Raw genomic sequence first — 27,281 nt, 5'->3', positions numbered from 1 at the left:
GCGAGTCAACCCTCAAAGGCTTATTTTAAACCAGAAAAAAATTACTTGTGGCCTCATTATAATATTGCACTTGTAATCTGAAGAAACTAATCTGGAAAAAAATGTTTAGCAGAGATGAATTCTGTTTAGGCAACCTAAGTGGTGCATTTGTTTCTCGATATTCTCGGTGTCACACACTTTATTTTGAAATCACATGACTTCCGATGCTGGACTAGTCAAGATAGATTTTCTTATGCAAACGAGCGAGACGCGCATTCTGACGTCACATTCCCCAGAAAACTTTTTTAGATTACTATTTATGAAAAGTTAGTAGTTCCCACTGTGAGGTCTGTGGCGCTCCAGACCATGTCATCTGAAAACAATAGATACGGAGGTACAAAGAGCCAACAATATAGCACATCTACTGCTGTTTGGGGTAATTTTGGGGGGGGACTCTAATTAAATCTCACCAGATATGAGAACTGGGTGCTGCTGGCCTCTGTTCCTATGTATCGCTGCTGACGATATCCATGTTTTTTTTTTTTATTAAAATGAATCAGCAACAGAATGACACAAATTCTCCTCTGAAAATCAGAAAGTACACTGTGGAATCGGAGGAGGCATGTTTTTTTCATCCTCTTACAAATATTTATTCAGATAATGAATCCGTGAGAAAATATTATCAATGAAAGATGATTAAAAAAAATAAACAACCACAGATGGCTTTTCAGAAATAGGAAGTTATAACCGCCTTGTGCTTCCACCAAAATAACACATGTAAAGCCCATTGACTAATTCTGTAACTTGAGCTAAGATATGATTAACAGAGATGTGCAATGGTCACTTTCCAATGAACAATAGATTTCTTTCACACCAGCAGATGACATATGACATGCAAATAAACTGACTGCTCTTATTGTTGAAGGGTCAATACACACAAATTGACAAATTGCAACCATAACTGTTTATCAGCGCATCAACAGTACGATATTTTATTGAAATATAAAAGCAAAAAACATTTAAAGGAGTTTCTGTTCATGTATTGTTCACAAAAGTTTGTAAAGGGGTTAAAGACAAGCAGCCGTGGGAACCTAACCTTCCAGTAAATTTGGTTTCTAAATTTAAATTTGGTTCGTAAAAACAGAGTGTTTACTTTGGGGACTTCAGTCAGAAATCACAGGCCACAGCATGTACAGCTTACACCACTTGACAACCTGCTGATAACCAAAAAACAGTACCATGCAGAGACCTGCTTTGCTGCTGTGGCAACAGCAAGAACATATAGGTCTTAGGCTTTTTGAAGGCTTGACCTCTGATTATTCTCTAGATTACACATTTATTTTCAACAAAGACTACAACCCTCCCCCTAACAGTAACCTGACAGCTTTTTATTTAAACAGAATGAATTTAGTAAAGTAAAGAAAGGTGTACTTTTTTACACAGCTTGTTATTTCAAATCATGACTCCGCACAAATAATGCAACTAAAGAAAAGCAGCATTTAATTACACAGAAAACAGCACAAAGGACACTGTGTCAGGACAGAGCTGAATCATACTGTTTCAACCTTGTTTAATCACAATTTGATGGCAGACACTATTCTCTAAACCCTTTCACTGTCTTTTCGTTGCTATTTGGAGAAAATGATCATGGATAATACTCCTGATTGTTGACTTGAATTAGAAGTGGAAGTAGTAATAAATGCAGAACTTTTGAAAACCTTTTCAAGTTACACCTTCTGTAATTCATTTTAATACATCTTATATCATTTCACAGGCAAAGTCATTAGTGAATTCATGGAAAAAGTAAAAAATTACAGAAAAAATGTTAGCAGCAGCCCAAAACAGAATCAGTAAGGTAAGAGGGAGTTTTGTAACTTTATTTTAAAAGACCAAGATTTATTTCTCAGCTTGTCGCCAATATCATTTAGCCCCAAATCCAGTTATCAGAAAGATGGACGATAACTCTTCATCAGTGTTTCAGTTTTTTAGTAGTTGAAGGAAATGAGCAGGCAATAAGAAAACATCCCAACACATATAATTAGCATTTAAATTTTCAGCAGATGTGACAACGGGTCAGACTCGAAATGAGACATACTTTTTAAAGCACATGTAAAGAAATAAAGTGCAAGAGGAATACAATCATCAAAACCCCGCAAAACATACTGATAATGAACGTACAAAAAATTAATAAAGTCTGTTAACATTTAGTACTGCTAATTCTGCCTATCGACTGCCTTTTAATAAATTAAATCTTTAAATCACTTCTATTTGATAACTTTATACCACTTCATTACCATATAGTGTATGTTCTCATTAGCACCGGTGTGGAAGGTCAAGTTAAAGTGTCAGCAATCCAATGTCATGCATAGTAATCCTTCATGTCCATCTCCGAAGATTTCATCAGCACTTGTCTTAATTGTGGAAACCGCTGCTGTATGTGATATTTGACCTACTTGATTAGACCTTAAACCTGTCAGAGCACTGTCAGTTCCACTTATTTTGTTTTACATTCATATAAACAGTGACAAACACAAGCTTTTCAACCTTCTCAATGTGAGCACATAGCTGATTTTTCTCCACTGAGCAGCAGTGCCATTGCTCCCTGTGCCACAGTCAGTGAAATCTGGACGGAGGGAGCATCTGTCCAATGTGCTAAAAAAAAAAGAAGTCCAAGTGGTTCACCACAGAAGGTCCCTGGAGTGTTGTACAGGAAGTAAATTTTAGGGAAAAATTATCGCTTCACTTCCAGGTGGCGGCAGTAGGGCGAACGCCTGCACTCCCCTTGGTGCCCTTTGACCCAAGTGACTGACCGGAACGGCTCCGCAGGTCACGCTCAGCATTCTCGCTCTGCGCCTGCTCTTCGTCATACCTGATGACACAGAAACAGTGGATGTTCAGTGAATGTGTAAGCAAAGGGATTTCCTGAAACAACACCCCCGTATTGTGCACAACAGCTGTATTTGAAACTCTATGCAGCATCACTCTGATGGCTCAGCTGGAAGAGCAGAGGATTGTAGTGAGTGTTTAGATAAATTCCATAGGTTCAAAACTGGCATAATTACCTTCTTAAGTTTGGTTTATTTGGTCTTATTATGTTTGACAAGCCCAGACACTGATACTGTTTTTTGGTTTTGTTTTGTTTTTTACAGATAACTGCAGAGCAGAAGAAGAGGGCAGAAAGTCAGACACAGGAACAGAATAAAGAAGCTGCTCAGCTTTCAAAATAAAAGACCTTATACGGAGTAAACCTCCACTTCTAAAATGCTCTTGTGAAATTTGTAATGAAAAAAATGGAAGAAATTCAGACATATAAAGACATAAAGCTGGTATTTTCCACTGGTTCACAGGAATTCATGGGAAGAAATTATTTTGAGTGGGCTTGATGTTGTGGTGTGTCAGGAGTAGTAGTATAGGCTTATTGCAGTAAACCGTGTCTTGACTAGTTAATAATAACAAAAAGGGTTCCTTCAAGCAAGACTTTAACCAGTTGCGTAAAAATTTACAAGTAACCCACTACAGTCCTGCATAATACCAACTGAGCTAACGAAGGCAAACCCTGTGCAATGCCCCACTGAAGTAGTCGCACTAAAACAACATCTTAACATGATTATATGATAAGCACGATTCAGCAAAAAGTTCAGTAGTTAAAAATCACAGTAGTGGAACTGAAAAGAAAATTTCACGGCTTTGCTAACATTTTCCTTCGAGCTGGATTTGAACCAGCAACTAAGGATACAACGCCAGCATTATCTACTACCTAAGATTATGACTTAATAACCATGTTATGGTCCTCTGGTCTACCAACTGAGCTATTGAAGCAAGCCACACACACATAGCTCATTAGGACGACCTATTTTATTCACAAACACTGGTCCATCAAAAGTCACCAACATTCATGATTGACTACAAAATCATGTGTTAATATGTGTGTTAATTATATGTATTAACTACACATAACAAGTAGTTAATGAGTATAAGCTATGGGCTCAATGCTGCATACAGTATGTTGACTAGTTAAGCAGTACCAAACAGATATTCCAGTGGAGTTCTGCTTATGTAATGGGATTCAAGGTGTGCAAATACATTCTGTTAAATAAATATTTAATACCAAAGAGTGAAATATGGAGTTAACATTCATGTAAACATCTATCTAGATATCCATTAGTTAAATCAACAGCCTCCTTTGATGCAGGTTTAAACCAGTGACCTAAAGCTTCCCATGTTAGTCCAGCGCTCTACCAAGAGAGCTATCGAAGGAAGCCAGTCCACAGTGTCCCACTGGAGGAGTTCCACTAGAGCAAAATCTTTACACGAATATATGACAAGCACAATTCTCTAAAAAGGGCAGCAGTTAAAAGGGCTCTATTAGGCAGTAAATGAACTGATCAGTGATCCGAGAAAAAGAGATGGACACTCCTCTATGGAAAAGAGGATTTCAATCACATCTCCCTTCAAGCTGGACTTGAACCAGCGACTGAGGATAGCCACAGATACACCGTCAGCCCAATCCACTACCTAAGGATATGACGTTGCATCCATGTTATGGTCCTCTGCTCTACCAGCTGAGCTATCGAAGGAAGACACACACACAGAGTTCATTAGGACGACCTATTTTATCCACAAAGCACTGGTTATCAAACAGGTGGCTTAGAAAAAAAGTCAGTCTTTTATTACAAGTTCAGAAGATTATACTTAATTATTTATTTATTTACATTATAGTTTTATCTCTCTCTACATATATATATGTACATATACTGGTATTTTCCTATATTTAGAAGTGGTCAGACTGTAATTAATAAACTGAGCACCACACACTATTAAAAGCCTCTGGTTTGAGTCAGATTTGAGCTAAAAACTAAGTAAGAAAGTAAAATCCAATTTAGATGGACACTCCTCTATGGAAAAGAGGATTTCACTAACATCTCCCTTCAAGCTGGACTTGAACCAGCGACTGAGGATAGCCACGGATACGTCGTCAACCCAATCCACTATCTAAGGATATGACGTTGTATCCATGTTATGGTCCTCTGCTCTACCAGGTGAGCTATCGAAGGAAGACACACACACAGCTCTTATTAGGACGACCTATTTTATCCACAAAGCACTGGTTATCAAACAGGTGGCTTAGAAAAAAAGTCAGTCTTTTATTACAAGTTCAGAAGATTATACTTAATTATTTATTTATTTACACTATAGTTTTATCTCTCTCTCTCTCTACATATATATATGTACATATACTGCTATTTTCCTATATTTAGAAGTGGTCAGACTGTAATTAATAAGCTGAGCACCACACACTATTAAAAGCCTCTGGTTTGAGTCAGATTTGAGCTGAAAACTGAAGTAACAAAGTTACTTAGAAAGTAAAATCCAATGTAGATGGACACTGCTCTATGGAAAAGAGGATTTCACTAACATCTCCCTTCAAGCTGGACTTGAACCAGCGACTAAGGATAGCCACGGATACGACGTCAGCCCAATCCACTACCTAAGGATATGACGTTGTATCCGTGTTGTGGTCCTCTGCTCTACCAGCTGAGCTATCAAAGGGAGCTAGCCCACAGTGTCCCACTGGAGTAGTTCCACTAGAGCAAAATCTTTACACGAATATATGACAAAAACAATTCTCTAAAAGGGGCAGCAGTTAAAAGAGCTCTATTAGGCAGTAAATGAACTGATCAGTCATCCGAGAAAAAGAGGATTTCACTAACATCTCCCTTCAAGCTGGACTTGAACCAGCGACTGAGGATAGCCACGGATACGTCGTCAACCCAATCGACTATCTAAGGATATGACGTTGCATCCATGTTATGGTCCTCTGCTCTACCAGCTGAGCTATCGAAGGAAGACACACACACAGAGTTCATTAGGATGACCTATTTTATCCACAAAGCACTGGTTATCAAACAGGTGGCTTAGAAAAAAAGTCAGTCTTTTATTACAAGTTCAGAAGATTATACTTAATTATTTATTTATTTACACTATAGTTTTATCTCTCTCTCTCTCTACATATATATATGTACATATACTGGTATTTTCCTATATTTAGAAGTGGTCAGACTGTAATTAATAAGCTGAGCACCACACACTATTAAAAGCCTCTGGTTTGAGTCAGATTTGAGCTGAAAACTGAAGTAACAAAGTTACTTAGAAAGTAAAATCCAATGTAGATGGACACTCCTCTATGGAAAAGAGGATTTCACTAACATCTCCCTTCAAGCTGGACTTGAACCAGCGACTGAGGATAGCCACGGATACGTCGTCTGCCCAATCCACTATCTAAGGATATGACATTGTATCCATGTTGTGGTCCTCTGCTCTATCAGCTGAGCTATCAAAGGGAGCTAGTCCACAGTGTCCCACTGGAGTAGTTCCACTAGAGCAAAATCTTTACACGAATATATGACAAAAACAATTCTCTAAAAAAGGGCAGCAGTTAAAAGAGCTCTATTAGGCAGTAAATGAACTGATCAGTCATCCGAGAAAAAGAGGATTTCAATCACATCTCCCTTCAAGCTGGACTTGAACCAGCGACTGAGGATAGCCACAGATACGTCGTCAACCCAATCCACTATCTAAGGATATGACGTTGTATCCATGTTATGGTCCTCTGCTCTACCAGCTGAGCTATCGAAGGAAGACACGCACACAGCTCTTATTAGGACAACCTATTTTATCCACAAAGCACTGGTTATCAAACAGGTGGCTTAGAAAAAAAGTCAGTCTTTTTTTACAAGTTCAGAAGATTATACTTAATTATTTATTTATTTACACTATAGTTTTATCTCTCTCTCTCTACATATATATATGTACATATACTGGTATTTTCCTATATTTAGAAGTGGTCTGACTTTAATTACTAAACTGAGCACCACACACTATTAAAAGCCTCTGGTTTGAGTCAGATTTGAGCTAAAAACTAAGTAAGAAAGTAAAATCCAATTTAGATGGACACTCATCTATGGAAAAGAGGATTTCACTAACATCTCCCTTCAAGCTGGACTTGAACCAGCGACTGAGGATAGCCACGGATACGTCGTCAACCCAATCCACTATCTAAGGATATGACGTTGTATCCGTGTTGTGGTCCTCTGCTCTATCAGCTGAGCTATCAAAGGGAGCTAGTCCACAGTGTCCCACTGGAGTAGTTCCACTAGAGCAAAATCTTTACACGAATATATGACAAAAACAATTCTCTAAAAAAGGGCAGCAGTTAAAAGAGCTCTATTAGGCAGTAAATGAACTGATCAGTCATCCGAGAAAAAGAGGATTTCACTAACATTTCCCTTCAAGCTGGACTTGAACCAGCGACTGAGGATAGCCACAGATACACCGTCAGCCCAATCCACTACCTAAGGATATGACGTTGCATCCATGTTATGGTCCTCTGCTCTACCAGCTGAGCTATCGAAGGAAGACACGCACACAGCTCTTATTAGGACGACCTATTTTATCCACAAAGCACTGGTTATCAAACAGGTCGCTTAGAAAAAAAGTCAGTCTTTTATTACAAGTTCAGAAGATTATACTTAATTATTTATTTATTTACACTATAGTTTTATCTCTCTCTCTCTCTACATATATATATGTACATATACTGGTATTTTCCTATATTTAGAAGTGGTCTGACTTTAATTACTAAACTGAGCACCACACACTATTAAAAGCCTCTGGTTTGAGTCAGATTTGAGCTAAAAACTAAGTAAGAAAGTAAAATCCAATTTAGATGGACACTCCTCTATGGAAAAGAGGATTTAAATCACATCTCCCTTCAAGCTGGACTTGAACCAGCGACTGAGGATAGCCACGGATACGTCGTCAAACCAATCCACTATCTAAGGATATGACGTTGTATCCATGTTATGGTCCTCTGCTCTACCAGCTGAGCTATCGAAGGAAGACACACACACAGCTCTTATTAGGATGACCTATTTTATCCACAAAGCACTGGCTATCAAACAGGTGGCTTAGAAAAAAAGTCAGTCTTTTATTACAAGTTCAGAAGATTATACTTAATTATTTATTTATTTACACTATAGTTTTATCTCTCTCTCTCTCTCTACATATATATATGTACATATACTGGTATTTTCCTATATTTAGAAGTGGTCAGACTGTAATTAATAAACTGAGCACCACACACTATTAAAAGCCTCTGGTTTGAGTCAGATTTGAGCTAAAAACTAAGTAAGAAAGTAAAATCCAATTTAGATGGACACTCCTCTATGGAAAAGAGGATTTCACTAACATCTCCCTTCAAGCTGGACTTGAACCAGCAACTGAGGATAGCCACGGATACACCGTCAGACCAATCCACTATCTAAGGATATGACGTTGCATCCATGTTATGGTCCTCTGCTCTACCAGCTGAGATATCGAAGGAAGACACACACACAGCTCTTATTAGGACGACCTATTTTATCCACAAAGCACTGGTTATCAAACAGGTGGCTTAGAAAAAAAGTCAGTCTTTTATTACAAGTTCAGAAGATTATACTTAATTATTTATTTATTTACACTATAGTTTTATCGCTCTCTCTCTCTACATATATATATGTACATATACTGGTATTTTCCTATATTTAGAAGTGGTCTGACTTTAATTACTAAACTGAGCACCACACACTATTAAAAGCCTCTGGTTTGAGTCAGATTTGAGCTAAAAACTAAGTAAGAAAGTAAAATCCAATGTAGATGGACACTCCTCTATGGAAAAGAGGATTTCACTAACATCTCCCTTCAAGCTGGACTTGAACCAGCGACTGAGGATAGCCACGGATACGTCGTCAACCCAATCCACTATCTAAGGATATGACGTTGTATCCGTGTTGTGGTCCTCTGCTCTATCAGCTGAGCTATCAAAGGGAGCTAGTCCACAGTGTCCCACTGGAGTAGTTCCACTAGAGCAAAATCTTTACACGAATATATGACAAAAACAATTCTCTAAAAAAGGGCAGCAGTTAAAAGAGCTCTATTAGGCAGTAAATGAACTGATCAGTCATCCGAGAAAAAGAGGATTTCACTAACATTTCCCTTCAAGCTGGACTTGAACCAGCGACTGAGGATAGCCACAGATACACCGTCAGCCCAATCCACTACCTAAGGATATGACGTTGCATCCATGTTATGGTCCTCTGCTCTACCAGCTGAGCTATCGAAGGAAGACACGCACACAGCTCTTATTAGGACGACCTATTTTATCCACAAAGCACTGGTTATCAAACAGGTCGCTTAGAAAAAAAGTCAGTCTTTTATTACAAGTTCAGAAGATTATACTTAATTATTTATTTATTTACACTATAGTTTTATCTCTCTCTCTCTCTACATATATATATGTACATATACTGGTATTTTCCTATATTTAGAAGTGGTCTGACTTTAATTACTAAACTGAGCACCACACACTATTAAAAGCCTCTGGTTTGAGTCAGATTTGAGCTAAAAACTAAGTAAGAAAGTAAAATCCAATTTAGATGGACACTCCTCTATGGAAAAGAGGATTTAAATCACATCTCCCTTCAAGCTGGACTTGAACCAGCGACTGAGGATAGCCACGGATACGTCGTCAACCCAATCCACTATCTAAGGATATGACGTTGTATCCATGTTATGGTCCTCTGCTCTACCAGCTGAGCTATCGAAGGAAGACACACACACAGCTCTTATTAGGATGACCTATTTTATCCACAAAGCACTGGCTATCAAACAGGTGGCTTAGAAAAAAAGTCAGTCTTTTATTACAAGTTCAGAAGATTATACTTAATTATTTATTTATTTACACTATAGTTTTATCTCTCTCTCTCTCTACATATATATATGTACATATACTGGTATTTTCCTATATTTAGAAGTGGTCTGACTTTAATTACTAAACTGAGCACCACACACTATTAAAAGCCTCTGGTTTGAGTCAGATTTGAGCTAAAAACTAAGTAAGAAAGTAAAATCCAATTTAGATGGACACTCCTCTATGGAAAAGAGGATTTCACTAACATCTCCCTTCAAGCTGGACTTGAACCAGCGACTGAGGATAGCCACGGATACGTCGTCAACCCAATCCACTATCTAAGGATATGACGTTGTATCCGTGTTGTGGTCCTCTGCTCTATCAGCTGAGCTATCAAAGGGAGCTAGTCCACAGTGTCCCACTGGAGTAGTTCCACTAGAGCAAAATCTTTACACGAATATATGACAAAAACAATTCTCTAAAAAAGGGCAGCAGTTAAAAGAGCTCTATTAGGCAGTAAATGAACTGATCAGTCATCCGAGAAAAAGAGGATTTCACTAACATTTCCCTTCAAGCTGGACTTGAACCAGCGACTGAGGATAGCCACAGATACACCGTCAGCCCAATCCACTACCTAAGGATATGACGTTGCATCCATGTTATGGTCCTCTGCTCTACCAGCTGAGCTATCGAAGGAAGACACGCACACAGCTCTTATTAGGACGACCTATTTTATCCACAAAGCACTGGTTATCAAACAGGTCGCTTAGAAAAAAAGTCAGTCTTTTATTACAAGTTCAGAAGATTATACTTAATTATTTATTTATTTACACTATAGTTTTATCTCTCTCTCTCTCTACATATATATATATGTACATATACTGGTATTTTCCTATATTTAGAAGTGGTCTGACTTTAATTACTAAACTGAGCACCACACACTATTAAAAGCCTCTGGTTTGAGTCAGATTTGAGCTAAAAACTAAGTAAGAAAGTAAAATCCAATTTAGATGGACACTCCTCTATGGAAAAGAGGATTTAAATCACATCTCCCTTCAAGCTGGACTTGAACCAGCGACTGAGGATAGCCACGGATACGTCGTCAACCCAATCCACTATCTAAGGATATGACGTTGTATCCATGTTATGGTCCTCTGCTCTACCAGCTGAGCTATCGAAGGAAGACACACACACAGCTCTTATTAGGATGACCTATTTTATCCACAAAGCACTGGCTATCAAACAGGTGGCTTAGAAAAAAAGTCAGTCTTTTATTACAAGTTCAGAAGATTATACTTAATTATTTATTTATTTACACTATAGTTTTATCTCTCTCTCTCTCTACATATATATATGTACATATACTGGTATTTTCCTATATTTAGAAGTGGTCAGACTGTAATTAATAAGCTGAGCACCACACACTATTAAAAGCCTCTGGTTTGAGTCAGATTTGAGCTGAAAACTGAAGTAACAAAGTTACTTAGAAAGTAAAATCCAATGTAGATGGACACTCCTCTATGGAAAAGAGGATTTCACAAACATCTCCCTTCAAGCTGGACTTGAACCAGCGACTAAGGATAGCCACGGATACACCGTCAGCCCAATCCACTACCTAAGGATATGACGTTGCATCCATGTTGTGGTCCTCTGCTCTATCAGCTGAGCTATCATAGGGAGCTAGTCCACAGTGTCCCACTGGAGTAGTTCCACTAGAGCAAAATCTTTACACGAATATATGACAAAAACAATTCTCTAAAAAAGGGCAGCAGTTAAAAGAGCTCTATTAGGCAGTAAATGAACTGATCAGTCATCCGAGAAAAAGAGGATTTCAATCACATCTCCCTTCAAGCTGGACTTGAACCAGCGACTAAGGATAGCCACGGATACGTCGTCAACCCAATCCACTACCTAAGGATATGACGTTGCATCCATGTTATGGTCCTCTGCTCTACCAGCTGAGCTATCGAAGGAAGACACGCACACAGCTCTTATTAGGACGACCTATTTTATCCACAAAGCTCTGGTTATCAAACAGGTCGCTTAGAAAAAAAGTCAGTCTTTTATTACAAGTTCAGAAGATTATACTTAATTATTTATTTATTTACACTATAGTTTTATCTCTCTCTCTCTACATATATATATGTACATATACTGGTATTTTCCTATATTTAGAAGTGGTCTGACTTTAATTACTAAACTGAGCACCACACACTATTAAAAGCCTCTGGTTTGAGTCAGATTTGAGCTAAAAACTAAGTAAGAAAGTAAAATCCAATTTAGATGGACACTCCTCTATGGAAAAGAGGATTTCACTAACATCTCCCTTCAAGCTGGACTTGAACCAGCGACTGAGGATAGCCACGGATACGTCGTCAACCCAATCCACTACCTAAGGATATGACGTTGCATCCATGTTATGGTCCTCTGCTCTACCAGCTGAGCTATCGAAGGGAGCTAGCCCACAGTGTCCCACTGGAGTAGTTCCACTAGAGCAAAATCTTTACACGAATATATGACAAAAACTATTCTCTAAAAGGGGCAGCAGTTAAAAGAGCTCTATTAGGCAGTAAATGAACTGATCAGTGATCCGAGAAAAAGAGGATTTCACAAACATCTCCCTTCAAGCTGGACTTGAACCAGCGACTGAGGATAGCCACAGATACACCGTCAGCCCAATCCACTATCTAAGGATATGACGTTGCATCCATGTTATGGTCCTCTGCTCTACCAGCTGAGCTATCGAAGGAAGACACGCACACAGCTCTTATTAGGACGACCTATTTTATCCACAAAGCACTGGTTATCAAACAGGTGGCTTAGAAAAAAAGTCAGTCTTTTATTACAAGTTCAGAAGATTATACTTAATTATTTATTTATTTACACTATAGTTTTATCTCTCTCTCTCTCTACATATATATATGTACATATACTGGTATTTTCCTATATTTAGAAGTGGTCTGACTTTAATTACTAAACTGAGCACCACACACTATTAAAAGCCTCTGGTTTGAGTCAGATTTGAGCTGAAAACTGAAGTAACAAAGTTACTTAGAAAGTAAAATCCAATGTAGATGGACACTCCTCTATGGAAATGAGGATTTCACAAACATCTCCCTTCAAGCTGGACTTGAACCAGCGACTAAGGATAGCCACGGATACACCGTCAGGCCAATCCACTACCTAAGGATATGACGTTGCATCCATGTTGTGGTCCTCTGCTCTATCAGCTGAGCTATCAAAGGGAGCTAGTCCACAGTGTCCCACTGGAGTAGTTCCACTAGAGCAAAATCTTTACACGAATATATGACAAAAACAATTCTCTAAAAAAGGGCAGCAGTTAAAAGAGCTCTATTAGGCAGTAAATGAACTGATCAGTCATCCGAGAAAAAGAGGATTTCAATCACATCTCCCTTCAAGCTGGACTTGAACCAGCGACTGAGGATAGCCACGGATACGTCGTCAACCCAATGCACTACCTAAGGATATGACGTTGCATCCATGTTATGGTCCTCTGCTCTACCAGCTGAGCTATCGAAGGAAGACACACACACAGCTCTTATTAGGACGACCTATTTTATCCACAAAGCACTGGTTATCAAACAGGTCGCTTAGAAAAAAAGTCAGTCTTTTTTTACAAGTTCAGAAGATTATACTTAATTATTTATTTATTTACACTATAGTTTTATCTCTCTCTCTCTCTACATATATATATGTACATATACTGGTATTTTCCTATATTTAGAAGTGGTCTGACTTTAATTACTAAACTGAGCACCACACACTATTAAAAGCCTCTGGTTTGAGTCAGATTTGAGCTAAAAACTAAGTAAGAAAGTAAAATCCAATTTAGATGGACACTCCTCTATGGAAAAGAGGATTTCACTAACATCTCCCTTCAAGCTGGACTTGAACCAGCGACTGAGGATAGCCACGGATACGTCGTCAACCCAATCCACTATCTAAGGATATGACGTTGTATCCGTGTTGTGGTCCTCTGCTCTATCAGCTGAGCTATCAAAGGGAGCTAGTCCACAGTGTCCCACTGGAGTAGTTCCACTAGAGCAAAATCTTTACACGAATATATGACAAAAACAATTCTCTAAAAAAGGGCAGCAGTTAAAAGAGCTCTATTAGGCAGTAAATGAACTGATCAGTCATCCGAGAAAAAGAGGATTTCACTAACATTTCCCTTCAAGCTGGACTTGAACCAGCGACTGAGGATAGCCACAGATACACCGTCAGCCCAATCCACTACCTAAGGATATGACGTTGCATCCATGTTATGGTCCTCTGCTCTACCAGCTGAGCTATCGAAGGAAGACACGCACACAGCTCTTATTAGGACGACCTATTTTATCCACAAAGCACTGGTTATCAAACAGGTCGCTTAGAAAAAAAGTCAGTCTTTTATTACAAGTTCAGAAGATTATACTTAATTATTTATTTATTTACACTATAGTTTTATCTCTCTCTCTCTCTACATATATATATGTACATATACTGGTATTTTCCTATATTTAGAAGTGGTCTGACTTTAATTACTAAACTGAGCACCACACACTATTAAAAGCCTCTGGTTTGAGTCAGATTTGAGCTAAAAACTAAGTAAGAAAGTAAAATCCAATTTAGATGGACACTCCTCTATGGAAAAGAGGATTTCACTAACATCTCCCTTCAAGCTGGACTTGAACCAGCGACTGAGGATAGCCACGGATACGTCGTCAACCCAATCCACTATCTAAGGATATGACGTTGTATCCATGTTGTGGTCCTCTGCTCTACCACCTGAGCTATCGAAGGAAGACACACACAGAGCTCTTATTAGGACGACCTATTTTATCCACAAAGCACTGGCTATCAAACAGGTGGCTAAGAAAAAAAGTCAGTCTTTTATTACAAGTTCAGAAGATTATACTTAATTATTTATTTATTTACACTATAGTTTTATCTCTCTCTCTCTCTACATATATATATGTACATATACTGGTATTTTCCTATATTTAGAAGTGGTCAGACTGTAATTAATAAGCTGAGCACCACACACTATTAAAAGCCTCTGGTTTGAGTCAGATTTGAGCTGAAAACTGAAGTAACAAAGTTACTTAGAAAGTAAAATCCAATGTAGATGGACACTCCTCTATGGAAAAGAGGATTTCACAAACATCTCCCTTCAAGCTGGACTTGAACCAGCGACTGAGGATAGCCACGGATACGTCGTCAACCCAATCCACTATCTAAGGATATGACGTTGTATCCATGTTATGGTCCTCTGCTCTACCACCTGAGCTATCGAAGGAAGACAGCAACAATCCTTTCATGACTGATGATATCTGTATCTGTATAGCCTGAACAAAAAGTAGTTTGAAGGCCAGATATTCTGTACAGACAAACCATACCCAGTGGCCATTAGTCTACATCCCTGCTGTCTTTCTTTGACACATTTCTATACACTTTGTGAATGTGGAGCTTAAAAATAAAATTAGTTCTCATACAATTTTGGTCTTTAAGGCCTGAATATGATTGACATGTTCACTCACAGGATTTGATAGTTGCCCAGGGCCTCTCTAGGCGGACTCCGATTCCAGCGGCAGTCTGGAATATCCCCATTGGGTGTTACGATGTTGAGGGTGTCATTGATGAGGTTGTACTTAAGGATGCGGTCATTGGCTGTGCTGGATGTCAACGAGGGAGAGGCGTTGACCTGAGGATCACACCAAGAAAACCACATTTATATTTAAAGGGGGGGTTGCACCATGCGCAAATGGATCTGCTTTTGCAGCAAATAGGCAGTGCTTAATAATACCCCAGGGATCCAAACAGGTAGGAGCAGATTGTTTTAATCTCTTCCTGTCTTTACAGAGAAGCTTTTATCAGGAAGTGTAGCTGCTACATTAGAACATTAGATACACTGTGGAAGATTTACATGAGTGCAGAGAACGAGATGGAGCAGTTACTCTATCATCAATGTGAAAGGCAGCAACACAAAGACCTACTTTAGCTCCTCGTAGCGTAACAGAGGAAGCTGCAAGATTAATGAACAACAGAGCGTGGTCTTGAGTAGGTTTGTGGCACAAGTTGCTCACTGAGGAGCCTTTATGCCCTTCAACCAACTTGTTTTTGCCCAAAATAGAGCAGAATGGTGTCTGTGAACAGAAATAGCTCAGACCTAGCCTCAAAACCTAGCAACACATTGTACAGCTGTCAAAATTTGAAAGTCTCATACCGTAACAACAAAAGAATGTATTGCATGGCAATTCTCAGTTCCCTCTCCTTTGAGCAGTGCTTGTCAGCAGCATTGCATGAGTTAAAAGCAGACCTTCAGCACACATTTGAATACACATCTAAGCATACCTCAAGGGCATTCAAATTTACTCGACAATCTAAGGAAAGGAACATGGTGTTACTGTGCAACCCCGATAAGTAATCAAGGACTCAAATATGCCAAAAAAAAAAGAAAAGAAAGAAAAATAAGTAAAGAAAAACACTTTTTTAAATTGTTAATTCCTTTTTTAAACTTCTTACCTCAATAAGCCATGGCTTCAACTTGTCATCAATAATGATGTCATACCCGTAACACTCGAAACAGTGCTTGTCATTGTTCATCACAGGCTGTGAGACAGAAAAGCAGAGAGTGATTTAGCACGAGGGATCTTCTCAAGAGTGATTCTTTTATGTGGAAACTTATTGATGCAGCACTGAGCGATTCATCAACGAAGGATGTTAAAAAATAATCAGTCATAACTATAGGCACACAAAGTGGCCCGGGTATGGAGGCTTTACAGGAAGCAAGTCCAATCACTTAGCAGAAAGAGGAAGTGTGCATTAGGCTGATTGTGCAGTTGTTCTAAAAACAAAAAAGCCATCACCACAACCAGGTGGCTTTGCAACAGTGTGTTTCAAAATGTTTGAGCTTAAGCAGTTACAAATCAGACATTAACTTTTACACAGGGTGAACGCTGTGGCTTGAAAACAGCTTCTGTCAGATGTTTAAATTAGGAACTGTTAGCTAACCACAGCTAAGGGTGATGATAAGCTGCGTGAGAACTGTAACCCTCCAAGTTGCCAAAAAGTTACTGCAGAGCGAAATTAAAGAACTAAATTTATATGCATCATAATCTTATAATATACACTGGCAAAAATGCACAGACAATATGTTTACTTTAGCAGCACTCTCCACAATTAACTGTTACTTCATGTGAAAACTGTAATAAGAAAAAAAAAACCCATTAAACTTCCTGGTGTTGCCTGAAAACTGAAAAAGGATCTGCAGAATATATGGTGGTAGGTAACAATACATTCACAGGCCATTTTATTAGGTCCAGCTGTTCGGATTTTTGTGTTAACTCAAATCAGCAACTCAATGCATTTAGGCATTAACACAGGGTCAAGATGACCTGCTGAAGTCCAAACTGAGCATTAGCATGAGGAAGTGCCTTTGAACATGGCATGGTTGTTGGTTTGATCTGCAAGAACAGTTCCCTTTCAGTCGATTCACTCGGTACAACACATAAGAATGGGATATCACGCCCTCGCGTGTCCTGGCTGAAGAAACCTTTAATCACGCCTGTAAGGCAGATGACGTGTGATGACACGCGCACGGCCCCGCCTGCACATATAGCCGCTGTCATCACAGTCATCCCTCAGTTCAAGTGCCTTTGAACATGGCATGGTTGTTGGTTTGATCTGCAAGAACAGTTTGTTGCTAGAATGTCAATATGAAGCAAGATTTGTCAAGCTGTTTCCAACAGTTTGACAAATCTATGCCACAAAGAATTAAGGAAGTTCTCAAGGCAAAAGGGGGCCCAACCTGACCTTATCAAGGTTTACCTAATAGAGTCACCTATGAGCGAAACATCATATGGATTAGGAACACACCTTCTTAATATATTATTAAAAAAAACAAACAACTAACATCACATCAACTTACAGCTACAGCCTTCAGTGACTGCACCACGATCCAGTGGATCTGGTCAAACAACCTGTTTGTCACCTCCTTTCCTCTGGTGCTCTCTAAGTACAAACGGAGGTTACTGACCGTCCACTTCCCTCCATGGACATGGTTGTAGTCATCCTGCATCAAAGGTAAAGAGTCTAAGTAGAAATTAATCATGATTGTATAAATTTATTTTACAAAATACGCACATATCACTTTTTAGACTTGAAAATGCTCAGTGAGTGTCTCAATAAATAAGAAGTTATACATATAAATATATAGTTATTCAGCACAGTAAAAGATGTTAACAGATCAGAGACTATTAGTAGGTGCCTCATTCCCTCTTCCCTTCTTCTTATGAGTCAGAATCCAGCCACCCTTCTGAGGCAGGATTAGAAGTCAGAATACAACCATTGTGCCACTGAGGGCTAGGGGCAGACAAAGTCTGGAGCTGCACAAAAGTCACGGGTGTTATGTTTTTGCGTTAAGTTATGCAAAATGTTTCTTATCTTGAGTATCAGGAACTTGCTCAGCAACAGGAAGCTGCTGTCACAAACCCGGACTAACCAAGGTTCTTGGTCAATCAGAGAATCAGTCAAAGCAAAGTATTTACGACAAGTGTACAACTGACACTGTTTATGCTGCAAGTGCTAATGGTCACTCAACTATTAACTCTGTTTATGACATAAAGGTTGGACACAGAAATACAGAAAGTGAAGGTTGATCTTGATGATTGTGGTAACTTGAGTTACAAATTACCACATTACAAGAGTCACAAATATCTGTAACCAGGGACTATTTCATAAAGTTATGTTAAATCATTCTCGATTAGATCATTCCATTGGGTTTTCTCACTCAGTTTTGGCAAGAGAACAGTTTCAACTATTCTGTGTAAACAGGAAGTTTATTTAAAGCAGAGGTGTCAAACATAAGGCCCGGGGGCCTGAACCAGCTCCCACAAACTCCAATTCGGCCCACTGGACAGCTTTGGAAAATATGAAGTAGGGCATAAATGTTGTTTTATTTTCATGAGTTTTACTGCTTTTCCTAGTTTTATGGTCTTTTATGGTCAATTATTCTACACTAAAGTAATTGAGATAAACAATTAAATGACAGAAAAGTTCTTGTTTCACTATAGAAAGTCCTGTTTTTTATGATAGATCCACAGTAAGAAAAGAAAATTCTGTGAATTAACATTAACATTGTTTCATAATTACAGGATAGTATGAGCAGTGAGCTACCAGAACTTTTTCTGAAACTTTGACATGTATATCTTACAATTTAGGCTCTAAGAAGTGTGCTGACATTTACTACAGCAACATTTCTTATCTTGTAGAAAAACTGAGATGTCCTGCTGAAATTGCACATCTTTTTCTTAAAGAGTTTCCTGAGTTTAAAGAGGCCTGTGCTGAATCCCTCCAACAGAATGTGATACAGCAGTAACTGTTTGAGCTCCAGCTCCCAGAAAGCTAAAAGTGGCCTGACTCTGTGCCATGTTAGGGACTGCCTGTAATGTGGTGAGGCAGGTGCATAGATGTGCTATATGTGCAGAATTCAGACTATTCTCAACAATGGGCAAGCTACCAATTTTCCAAGTAGTGACATTTCCTGAAAGTGTTGAAACATTGCATTTTCAAACAGAAACCCTGTGTTATAAACCGTGACTGTGGATTTGGATAAAATGTGAACATTTACAAGTCAATGAGGATCTAGCAAGAGATGGAGAAACAGAAAGTCCCCTGTTGCTAACACAAAAGATTTATACTACTGCCTGTGAACCCCACCAGACCTACCCCATGTTTTTGGATGGCCACGTTAGTGAGGTGCACAAACATGTTGTCCAGTTCGCTGGTGCTGGGTGTGTACTTCACTGTGCAGAACCGGCAGAAGCCCAGCTTGTACCTGAAAGTCGAACGCCAGAGAGAGAGAGCATTAAACAACAGTTTTTTGTGTGCACGTTTGAGAATAACCACTAACAAAACAGGAAAAAATCCTCTTAACATCTCCTATATACTGATGTTTTTGACATGATCAAAAAACCCATCAACAGTATCACAGGCTTACATGTAGCATTTCAGGGGTCGATATGTGGTCACCAGGACATAAAGACGCAGGTCAAACTTCTTCCCCCCTATCAGCAGAGGGTTGTCAATGTACAGAGAGATGACATAAGCTTCCTTGCCACTAGATGCTGCTACAAACCTGGGGCAAAGACACAGCCAGGCATCAGCACACGACAGCCTGTGACCAAACAATTTTAGATTTACCAGGAAAGAAATTGTCTATAAAACAGATTTAGCATGTGTTCAAATCCAGAAAGAACTTTTGTAGCTTCCTTAGATGAGACTATCTGACAAAACAAGAGGGGAACAGTTATATAGAGGCTTTTTGTAATGGGAAATTTAGAGATATGCTAATTTCTCACAATATTTCTTGCTGCTTCTGTCTGGTCACATGATAACTCACGTTGAGGTGCGGCTGTCTCTCGACCACTTTTTAATCTGGGACAGCTTGTTAATGAGGAAGATGCCTTTCCCCTGGGCCTTCCCGCAGGGCTTCATTATCCAGGTGCTGGATGGATTCTTACGAAACTCCTCCACAAAGAGGTTATAATCAGCAGGAAGCATGAACGTCACCGGGACGAAATCTGCACAAAGAGAAAAAGCAGTTTCATTGAAGAAAACAGCGTGCCTCTTTGAGTTTTGTGAGGCAAAATAGGAGCAAGTCATGTACCCAGATAAATGTATTTTCCATTTTCGTCTTTCTCCGCTAACGGACTGCTTTCTTTCTCCAGCTCCTTGCGATAGCGTTTGATGTTCTTGATCATCAGGTCCTTCCTAGTCAGCTCATAATGATTGGGGAAGTGGTTAACCATCTGGTCATCTGACAGGCGGTAACCAGTGTCCACGCTGAACACATTCCTGATGGTCTGGATGCTCATCCTGCATGTGGGTACAAATAACCCGCTCAAAATACACTTGGTACATTGAGTATCACACTAATAAATATATTAATTGATATTTTCACGATAAATATGCATCTGATTTGCCAACCTAGATCCTAAATTTCAGTTTTTCAGTCTTACAAAAAGAACTGTATAGCTGAGGATCCATGTTATTTAATTAAACAAATCATATACTGTCCTAAGTGTCCATAACCATCTAATTTATAAGAAGGCAACATCTTCTTCAGCACCCATAAAGATGATCCATTTCTTCCACTTTTAGACCTTCAGACCTTAGCAAGAACGTCATCCTTTCCATCATAAAGATTTCCCTTCCTTTAAGACTCAGAGGATCAGGTTTATACCAGTTCTTTGTGACAGCTTTATAAAAACAGTTACATATCCTCTTAATCATCTCACAGTCCTTCAGATTCTTCTTTTAACCTCAGAGACACATGTACCAGTCTCATTACACTGGCTCTCTGGAGATATGAGGGCAGATTTTAAAATCTCACCATTAACTTTATTATATGGTAATAGTTGATGCAGGTGAGGAGGTCCAGGGTGACACTATGACCTCTTGTCTGGTTATGCGTCTGACTTCTTAGTAGCCCATGAGCCTACATGTCAAATAATCCTCCCAACCTTTGGAACGATCTCCCTGAAGAAAACTGATCTCTCACCTCTTAAATGTCTTCTGGGAGCAGACAGTTATCAAAGAGCCTTTCCTGATTTTTTTCTTACTGACCCCCTGCTATTTCTTATATTTTATTCTCTTTATTTGTAAGATTACCATAACTATACTTTTTATTAACCCTACATAACCCTACCCTAACCCTACATAACAATATCTGTTGTAAACCAGTTAAAGCACGCCCTTGCTTAAATCTAAACACGCTATTGAGGTCAAGATTAATCATATGAATACTTTATAAGTATGATTTTTAATGCAGGACCTTTACTTGTAATTGCATCATATAAGCAGGAAGAACTTATGTGCCTGTGTATGTGCCAATTGAATGTATTTATCCAAGCTGGACAGGTGCAGGTGTGCTGTAGATATAAAACCTACCAGTAGAAATTCCAGTCGTCGTTTTCTGTAACTTGAATCCATTCCCTTTTCTCAAAGTTGTTGATAAGCACTGATTTCTCAATATCTGTCACCCACTTAACCTTACCGGACATGGTGCCTCCCACTAGGGTGGAGTACAAAAAAAACAACAACAGGTAAACACATAGAAAAGCACCACAGACAGACAGGACCAATGCATAGACATATATTTGAAAAATGTCATTCTTTTACAAGAAACTAAAGCATTTTGCACCAGTGAACTACCTGAAAGTCAATGCCAGGAAAACAGCCAGTCATCAGCATGAGCTAGCCGGGCTGGCTCTGTTAGCAAGCTGCTGAATCCTCCCCGGGCTGCTGATGCTGCCGCAGAGGCTGGGCGGACATCATCCGGTCAGTGATGCAATACCCACAAACTGTCCCTGAGCTAAACTCACAGCGAAACACACCATCAGCAGAAGCAGCTAGCGACTGAAAGCTACCTCCATGCTAGCTGTTTTAATCGCCAACAAGCTGCTTTTTAATTATCCCGGCGACGTGAAGCTGGACAGAGACGAAAACGCCCAGCACAGTCAAACTCCTCTTCACAATAAAAGTCTTTGTTATGTAAATGTAATTGCATGTACACAGATTAGTAACTACGTTAAAAAAATTTTTAGCGACACGTTTAAAGAAGGAAAGGTCTCAAAACCACTAAAGGACGTCGTTACGGGCTTGGTCCTTCCGGAAGAATTACCTAGCAACCGAGGACGCAGTGATGTCATTGTGTGGCGTGCTACAAGAAAGCACCAGGAGAGGTCAGTGTTGGACTGTGGGTGGCAACAATGCATCGCGTCCTTCCAGAAAAATGAAACATCAGTTATTTACTACCTTGTATGTATTCGTGAATAGTAAGCATTAGTTTGTTTCTTCATTCAAGATAATAAGGTCCGAGTTAACAGACAAGCACCGCATCGTGGTCATTGTAAAACAATGTCCCTAAAGCCACTTCATTAGGTACACTTTGCTAGTACAGAGTTGGCCACTTATCAATTTCAGAGCTTCTTTATGACATAAATTCAGTAAGGTATTGGAAACTTTCCTGATATAGTAGCATCATTGCCTAACGATGTGTCGGTTGCATAACCCAAAGGTGCACTACCGGCTTGAAATCATGTGACTGTGGAGGTCAGTTTGAGATTATTATTATTATTAGTTTTGGTGACATGGTGCATTATCCTGCTGGAAGCAACCATGAGAAGATGGGTACACTTCGGTCATAAAGGGATGGACATGGTCAGCAAAAGTAAACAGGTAGGTTGTGGTTTTAAATGATAATCAGTTAGGGCCCCAAAGCGTGCCAAGAAAACATCCCCAACAACATTACACCACAGCAGCCTGAAGCTTTGATACAAAGCATATTGACTGATTACACCCAATTCAAATTCCATATGAAGTTGATCTGCGTCATGAAATTCACACAGGTTTCATTTGTAATAATCAAATACGAACAATTTTTTATTCACATATAAATACTCTCCTAACGATGATATACTTTAACACATATTCATTTAGCAATACCCGTTTTTAAATGCTACGTGTTCAATGCGTTTCAGGTTTTATGTACAAAAAGATGACAAAAAGGTATGCTAATACTAATATTTTTGTAACAACATCAGTTATAGTAATACTGTTAAAAATTATAGTAATATTGGTATTTGACTTACCTACTAGGCAGCTAGCTGTTACAGGATTGTGAGATGAGTTTTGTCCAGCAGGATGTAAGGTCATTAAATGGCTCATATGGAATATAAGCATAAAAGACAACCATTTTGATGTGTTTGACTCAATTACATGTCCGATTTAAAAATTCAGGACTTCAAAACTGCTGATATTCATTCAGCTATCAGCTGCTTACTTGTTTTCAGCAAAAAGTGGAATCAGTAGCTCCGTTCATAGATTATAAATCTTTTTCTACGAATCACCACAAACCCATCACCACCTCATTTCAGAGATGATAAAGTTGCATATAACAGACCTAACTTTATGCCAATAATACACAGCTTTTGCCTGTTTGCCTGTGGCTCACCAGACAGGCAACACAGGCATGCTCTTACTCTAACGTATGAGAAAGTGTAGGTTTAGTAATACGCAACCTGCTACACGGTTGCGAAAAAAAAGAAAACACATGAAACTGTATGACTAATAACATCACAAATGTAGATAGAATTAGTGTAACAATAGCATTAAATTAATTTATAACTAATTAAAATAATTTAATTTGTTTTAAAACGAAAGAAAATGGATTATGGCTGGAATGTGGATTTCCAGATGCCTGGACGACAGGCTTGGTGCAGTCATGCAGTTTAGGCTTCGTGTTTGTCTGCTTGAACTTCACCTGTCCTACCTCGCTAACGTCACCTTGTCCTCTTTCCTAGAAGTTGCTCCTCTGTGAGCTTGGTTTCCATTCCGGACTTCAGAAACCCTCTTGGACCTGTAAATAACCCAGCCTGGAGCCTACCCCAGCCCAACCGCGCACCTCGCAGAGTAATTTTAAGCTGTGGTTATTAATAATAACCCTGCAAACATTACCAGAATGCATCTTACAGGTGGCCCCCTGCTGTTCACTGTCGGCGGAAGCCCCAGCGGTGATAGATAAAGGTGTGTCCTGTCATTAGCGGCAGCAGTTACCTGAGAGCGTCGAGATTAAAGGGCGCTGCTGTAAGTAGAGGAAGAAAACACTTCGAAATTATGCTTTTATTCAGTATTTTCCAGCAATTTTTAACATTACAATGTTTATTTTTAATTTGTTTGCTTTTATCTCAGGGCGGCGTCCACTTAATCAACATAAAAAGGTAGTTTTTAATTTCCTTTTTTTTTTGTGTGTGTGTGTGTGTGTGTGTGAGAGAGAGAGAACGAGAGTGTGCACCTGTTTACTTCTCAGGGTTGGGATATTCATACTCGACTAATATCTAATATTATACTGCTCAAACATGATACAATACACTAATTTAAGTCTTTAAATGGTTTAATACCTGTTTATTGTTTATCTAATTCAATATGTGTGATCTTCAAAACGACCTTTGTTTGCTGAGAGCAATGACTCCGCACTTTGTTGTGGCAATATGGCTTCTACCTGATGGCTGCCTGTCGTTTTAATGGTTGTGTTTATGTTTCCACGTTTAAGGCTTCAGTTTGCTGATGTTTTGCCAAAAGAAAAAGGGTTTGTAAAAATAAAGACGTTGCAATTAAATCCAGGGAAAACCAGTTCTTGATTTGTCAAGATTTATAGTATTTAAAGCTTGTGATCTGATTCTTCTGACCCGGTGGTGTTTTTCTATCCTTCTCTGTGAGAGTAAAATGGCAGTTTGGTTAATTTGAGTTATGGAAATTCAGCATTTGCATTAAATGGCAGGATTGCAGGTGCAACAGGAACTGATCTCAAGACAGGTGTACCTGGGAGATTATAAACCTGTTTTAAGCTGGACTTTAAGACAAAAACAAAAAATTCAGTGAAAAAGGCAAATTGAATGTAAAGTGTTACGTCTTGAGTTGTCGTAAGTTGGTCGTAAACATGAAAGCATTGCAATGCATTTTTTGCTGCAGTTTAAAAAGAAAGTACAGCACAAAGGTTGGACTTGAGCCAAGAGATGATGTTATCTCTGGAGCTGTTTTTTTCTTTCAGCCTAGTAACCCAGTCCACACCTATCCTGGTCACATGAGCCAGTATTTACACAGCCTGTTATTGACCGTTGGGAGCCTGAGCAAAGATAACACACAGACACTTTCAGGCTGTGGAGCCATTGTCTGTCCTGTTGATGTTCTTAGCAGTCTGCTGCACGATATGAACAATTTGCATATATGTTCTCAGAAAACAAAATGGTGGAACAAACAAGACGCCCAAGTCGTGTCATCGCCCTCCAGGCTGGACCTAGTGAGGTGGACCCTGGCACCCTGAGGTACTGTATAGTCCCGCCCTTGCCCCAGTTCGACTATTAATACCAAAAACAAACACACAGCTCGGGCTTGTGCCTTGGGCAAAAACAACTTTATAAAAAAGAGATTTTTATTGAGTTCCCCATATTTATGATGGATTCTAAACACACCTGCCTTTTCCTCCCTCAGGATCAGTGACAGGGTTGCACGGGCCTGTGGCCGCCAGTTGGCTTTAATCGGTGACCAGCTAGACCGAGAGTATGCCAGCAGAATGCCAAACCAGCTTCCGACTCCCTTAAACCTCCTGAGACCTGCCCAGGCACTGACTCGGACCATCTATAGGTAAAAAAAAAAAAAATTTTTCCCTCTTATTTTATTTCACTTATCAAACTATTACATTTGTGTGATTGGTTCTAACTTCTCACTGCTTCCTCATAGGGATATTCACAATCAGTTAGGAACTTTTCGGGGTTTGTCTGCTGCAATGAAGACCTGGTTAGTGAGCACTGCACCTGGGCAGGGGATCCTCAGAGTTGAGGCCTTGACAGCTTGGGTAACTCTTCTCTTTAACGCATCTCTGCATTATACGTATGCATAAAGGTTCATTGCTCTTAGTGTTTGCATTAAGGCTTTGTATTCCAAGGAAAAGAGATATCTTTCCATTTACAGCAGCGGGTTTATCCAATGACTCCAAAGTGTAGAGGTTTACACATGTGCCAAACAAGCAAAGCTTCCTGGTTTAATTCCTTTGGAGGTTGTGTCAGCAAAGTCAACAGATGCATAACCTGCAAAAACGTTTAATTGGCAGACAGTTTAATAAAGAATCAAAGATTTTAAAGTGGATCCCATCTGTGAACTACTTTCTCAATTTGAACCCCAATATAAATATGATTTTTAGATAAGAACCTATACATAAAACAAGGAGAAACTCAATTTAAACATAAAAAAATAAAAATAATAGAGCCAAAATAGTCAAAATAGGTGGATTTGAGCAGTCTTGCTTTGTTGCATTGTTGACTGTTGTGTGGTCGTGTTATATTAAATATAATTTGGTACATCTATCCAAAACAGCCCACTTTTTCTCATTATGTCTCATTTTACAGGCATCCAACTTTAACCCAGTAACCTGCACTGGGTGGAACAGAGGAGCACTTGTTACTGTGGCACTGGTGGCCATGGTGACCATTTTCAGTGCACTATGGACGGAGCAGAAAGCTTAAGAGGGCCACGAGCAGGTCTTCTCAGCCATGTTTGTCAAAATATGTTTGCTATCGAGTGAGAATTACTGCTGTTTTCTCTTGCTGTTTACTTTGACTTTTCCCTTTTTTTTAAATAACTGTTTTTATTGAGCGGTATTGAAGTTGAAAGTGAGGACGACAACCTCTTCTCTCAAAAGAGAAGAAAAAAAAAGTATAATGTAAAATTAGTTGGGAGTAAATTGTTTAAAGGAAATCTAGCCTTGCCTAAGGAGTTGGCCAGTTTATTGTAGCAGTGACATGTTGATTCATGTCAGAAAACATGTTGACTGGACTGTTGCTGGCTTGCAGTCTTTTGTATCCAGATTTGTTTCTTACTGGTTTAAGAGGCCAAAATTTTTTCAAATGATATGTAGCATTGCTTAGTGTACAATGAAGGGAGCTGGACTTTCTGTTCAAGATTTGAAACTGCTTTTTCATGTGACGCCAAATAAACTTCTTAATGACAAAAATGT

The 27,281-nt window shown here is 39.1% G+C and overlaps 2 protein-coding genes and 17 non-coding genes across 20 annotated transcripts; 1 reads left to right on the top strand and 18 right to left on the bottom strand.

Annotated features, from left to right (window-relative positions):
- Positions 1-1,456: 1,456 nt before the first annotated feature.
- Positions 1,457-24,032, bottom strand: ttll1 (tubulin tyrosine ligase-like family, member 1). Of its 2 annotated transcripts, XM_085436209.1 has the most exons (11): positions 23,362-24,032; positions 21,923-22,082; positions 21,659-21,782; positions 20,376-20,584; positions 20,109-20,289; positions 19,707-19,844; positions 19,436-19,544; positions 17,637-17,780; positions 16,232-16,318; positions 15,247-15,410; positions 1,457-2,848 (listed from the first exon to the last, which is right to left on the bottom strand). In XM_085436209.1, the coding sequence occupies exons 3-11, from the start codon at positions 21,769-21,771 to the stop codon at positions 2,719-2,721; spliced, it is 1,275 nt and encodes a 424-aa protein (XP_085292335.1). In that variant the 5' UTR covers positions 21,772-21,782; positions 21,923-22,082; positions 23,362-24,032; the 3' UTR covers positions 1,457-2,718. The 2 variants fall into 2 exon arrangements, with proteins under 2 accessions (XP_085292335.1, XP_085292336.1); XM_085436210.1 differs by lacking the exons at positions 1,457-2,848; positions 23,362-24,032 and adding an exon at positions 13,941-14,016 and having other exon boundaries at positions 21,923-22,616.
- Positions 4,427-4,556, bottom strand: trnay-aua (transfer RNA tyrosine (anticodon AUA)). The gene is made up of 2 exons: positions 4,520-4,556; positions 4,427-4,461 (listed from the first exon to the last, which is right to left on the bottom strand). It is a non-coding gene; the product is annotated as a tRNA-Tyr (tRNA).
- trnac-aca (transfer RNA cysteine (anticodon ACA)) lies at positions 5,400-5,529 on the bottom strand. Its single transcript has 2 exons — positions 5,493-5,529; positions 5,400-5,434 (listed from the first exon to the last, which is right to left on the bottom strand). It is a non-coding gene; the product is annotated as a tRNA-Cys (tRNA).
- Positions 5,695-5,824, bottom strand: trnay-aua (transfer RNA tyrosine (anticodon AUA)). The gene is made up of 2 exons: positions 5,788-5,824; positions 5,695-5,729 (listed from the first exon to the last, which is right to left on the bottom strand). It is a non-coding gene; the product is annotated as a tRNA-Tyr (tRNA).
- Positions 6,487-6,616, bottom strand: trnay-aua (transfer RNA tyrosine (anticodon AUA)). The gene is made up of 2 exons: positions 6,580-6,616; positions 6,487-6,521 (listed from the first exon to the last, which is right to left on the bottom strand). It is a non-coding gene; the product is annotated as a tRNA-Tyr (tRNA).
- Positions 7,264-7,393, bottom strand: trnay-aua (transfer RNA tyrosine (anticodon AUA)). The gene is made up of 2 exons: positions 7,357-7,393; positions 7,264-7,298 (listed from the first exon to the last, which is right to left on the bottom strand). It is a non-coding gene; the product is annotated as a tRNA-Tyr (tRNA).
- Positions 7,747-7,876, bottom strand: trnay-aua (transfer RNA tyrosine (anticodon AUA)). Its single transcript has 2 exons — positions 7,840-7,876; positions 7,747-7,781 (listed from the first exon to the last, which is right to left on the bottom strand). It is a non-coding gene; the product is annotated as a tRNA-Tyr (tRNA).
- trnay-aua (transfer RNA tyrosine (anticodon AUA)) lies at positions 9,011-9,140 on the bottom strand. Its single transcript has 2 exons — positions 9,104-9,140; positions 9,011-9,045 (listed from the first exon to the last, which is right to left on the bottom strand). It is a non-coding gene; the product is annotated as a tRNA-Tyr (tRNA).
- trnay-aua (transfer RNA tyrosine (anticodon AUA)) lies at positions 9,494-9,623 on the bottom strand. The gene is made up of 2 exons: positions 9,587-9,623; positions 9,494-9,528 (listed from the first exon to the last, which is right to left on the bottom strand). It is a non-coding gene; the product is annotated as a tRNA-Tyr (tRNA).
- On the bottom strand, positions 10,273-10,402 carry trnay-aua (transfer RNA tyrosine (anticodon AUA)). Its single transcript has 2 exons — positions 10,366-10,402; positions 10,273-10,307 (listed from the first exon to the last, which is right to left on the bottom strand). It is a non-coding gene; the product is annotated as a tRNA-Tyr (tRNA).
- On the bottom strand, positions 10,758-10,887 carry trnay-aua (transfer RNA tyrosine (anticodon AUA)). Its single transcript has 2 exons — positions 10,851-10,887; positions 10,758-10,792 (listed from the first exon to the last, which is right to left on the bottom strand). It is a non-coding gene; the product is annotated as a tRNA-Tyr (tRNA).
- trnay-aua (transfer RNA tyrosine (anticodon AUA)) lies at positions 11,550-11,679 on the bottom strand. Its single transcript has 2 exons — positions 11,643-11,679; positions 11,550-11,584 (listed from the first exon to the last, which is right to left on the bottom strand). It is a non-coding gene; the product is annotated as a tRNA-Tyr (tRNA).
- Positions 12,031-12,160, bottom strand: trnay-aua (transfer RNA tyrosine (anticodon AUA)). The gene is made up of 2 exons: positions 12,124-12,160; positions 12,031-12,065 (listed from the first exon to the last, which is right to left on the bottom strand). It is a non-coding gene; the product is annotated as a tRNA-Tyr (tRNA).
- trnay-aua (transfer RNA tyrosine (anticodon AUA)) lies at positions 12,326-12,455 on the bottom strand. The gene is made up of 2 exons: positions 12,419-12,455; positions 12,326-12,360 (listed from the first exon to the last, which is right to left on the bottom strand). It is a non-coding gene; the product is annotated as a tRNA-Tyr (tRNA).
- On the bottom strand, positions 13,118-13,247 carry trnay-aua (transfer RNA tyrosine (anticodon AUA)). The gene is made up of 2 exons: positions 13,211-13,247; positions 13,118-13,152 (listed from the first exon to the last, which is right to left on the bottom strand). It is a non-coding gene; the product is annotated as a tRNA-Tyr (tRNA).
- trnay-aua (transfer RNA tyrosine (anticodon AUA)) lies at positions 13,897-14,026 on the bottom strand. Its single transcript has 2 exons — positions 13,990-14,026; positions 13,897-13,931 (listed from the first exon to the last, which is right to left on the bottom strand). It is a non-coding gene; the product is annotated as a tRNA-Tyr (tRNA).
- trnac-aca (transfer RNA cysteine (anticodon ACA)) lies at positions 14,380-14,509 on the bottom strand. The gene is made up of 2 exons: positions 14,473-14,509; positions 14,380-14,414 (listed from the first exon to the last, which is right to left on the bottom strand). It is a non-coding gene; the product is annotated as a tRNA-Cys (tRNA).
- trnay-aua (transfer RNA tyrosine (anticodon AUA)) lies at positions 14,876-15,005 on the bottom strand. Its single transcript has 2 exons — positions 14,969-15,005; positions 14,876-14,910 (listed from the first exon to the last, which is right to left on the bottom strand). It is a non-coding gene; the product is annotated as a tRNA-Tyr (tRNA).
- An 81-nt stretch (positions 24,033-24,113) lies between the features above and the next one.
- Positions 24,114-27,278, top strand: bik (BCL2 interacting killer). The gene is made up of 6 exons (XM_085436216.1): positions 24,114-24,355; positions 24,461-24,489; positions 25,506-25,593; positions 25,760-25,912; positions 26,009-26,123; positions 26,674-27,278. The coding sequence occupies exons 3-6, from the start codon at positions 25,514-25,516 to the stop codon at positions 26,788-26,790; spliced, it is 465 nt and encodes a 154-aa protein (XP_085292342.1). The 5' UTR covers positions 24,114-24,355; positions 24,461-24,489; positions 25,506-25,513; the 3' UTR covers positions 26,791-27,278.
- The last annotated feature ends 3 nt before the right edge of the window (positions 27,279-27,281 follow it).

Source organism: Copadichromis virginalis, linkage group LG17 (genome assembly GCF_057382275.1).
Source record: "Copadichromis virginalis isolate Kocher_CV1m ecotype Utaka linkage group LG17, C_Virginalis_male_GT1.1, whole genome shotgun sequence".
NCBI classification, from domain to species: domain Eukaryota; kingdom Metazoa; phylum Chordata; class Actinopteri; order Cichliformes; family Cichlidae; genus Copadichromis; species Copadichromis virginalis.
The sequence above is the reverse complement of the archived record's forward strand: the minus strand, read 5'-3'. Positions and strand labels throughout refer to the sequence as shown.

Bases quoted from the DNA above. Each gene is read 5' to 3' on its own strand.
- ttll1 (XM_085436209.1), bottom strand. From the start codon at position 21,771: ATGTCCGGTAAGGTTAAGTGGGTGACAGATATTGAGAAATCAGTGCTT. The intron at 19,545-19,706 runs GTAAGCCTGTGA...TTCGACTTTCAG, and splicing joins CGACCCCTGAAATGCTACAT to GTACAAGCTGGGCTTCTGCC. The intron at 16,319-17,636 runs GTAAGTTGATGT...TCTGTCTCACAG, and splicing joins AGTCACTGAAGGCTGTAGCT to CCTGTGATGAACAATGACAA.
- bik (XM_085436216.1), top strand. From the start codon at position 25,514: ATGGTGGAACAAACAAGACGCCCAAGTCGTGTCATCGCCCTCCAGGCT. The intron at 25,913-26,008 runs GTAAAAAAAAAA...GCTTCCTCATAG, and splicing joins CTGACTCGGACCATCTATAG to GGATATTCACAATCAGTTAG. The intron at 26,124-26,673 runs GTAACTCTTCTC...CTCATTTTACAG, and splicing joins TTGAGGCCTTGACAGCTTGG to GCATCCAACTTTAACCCAGT.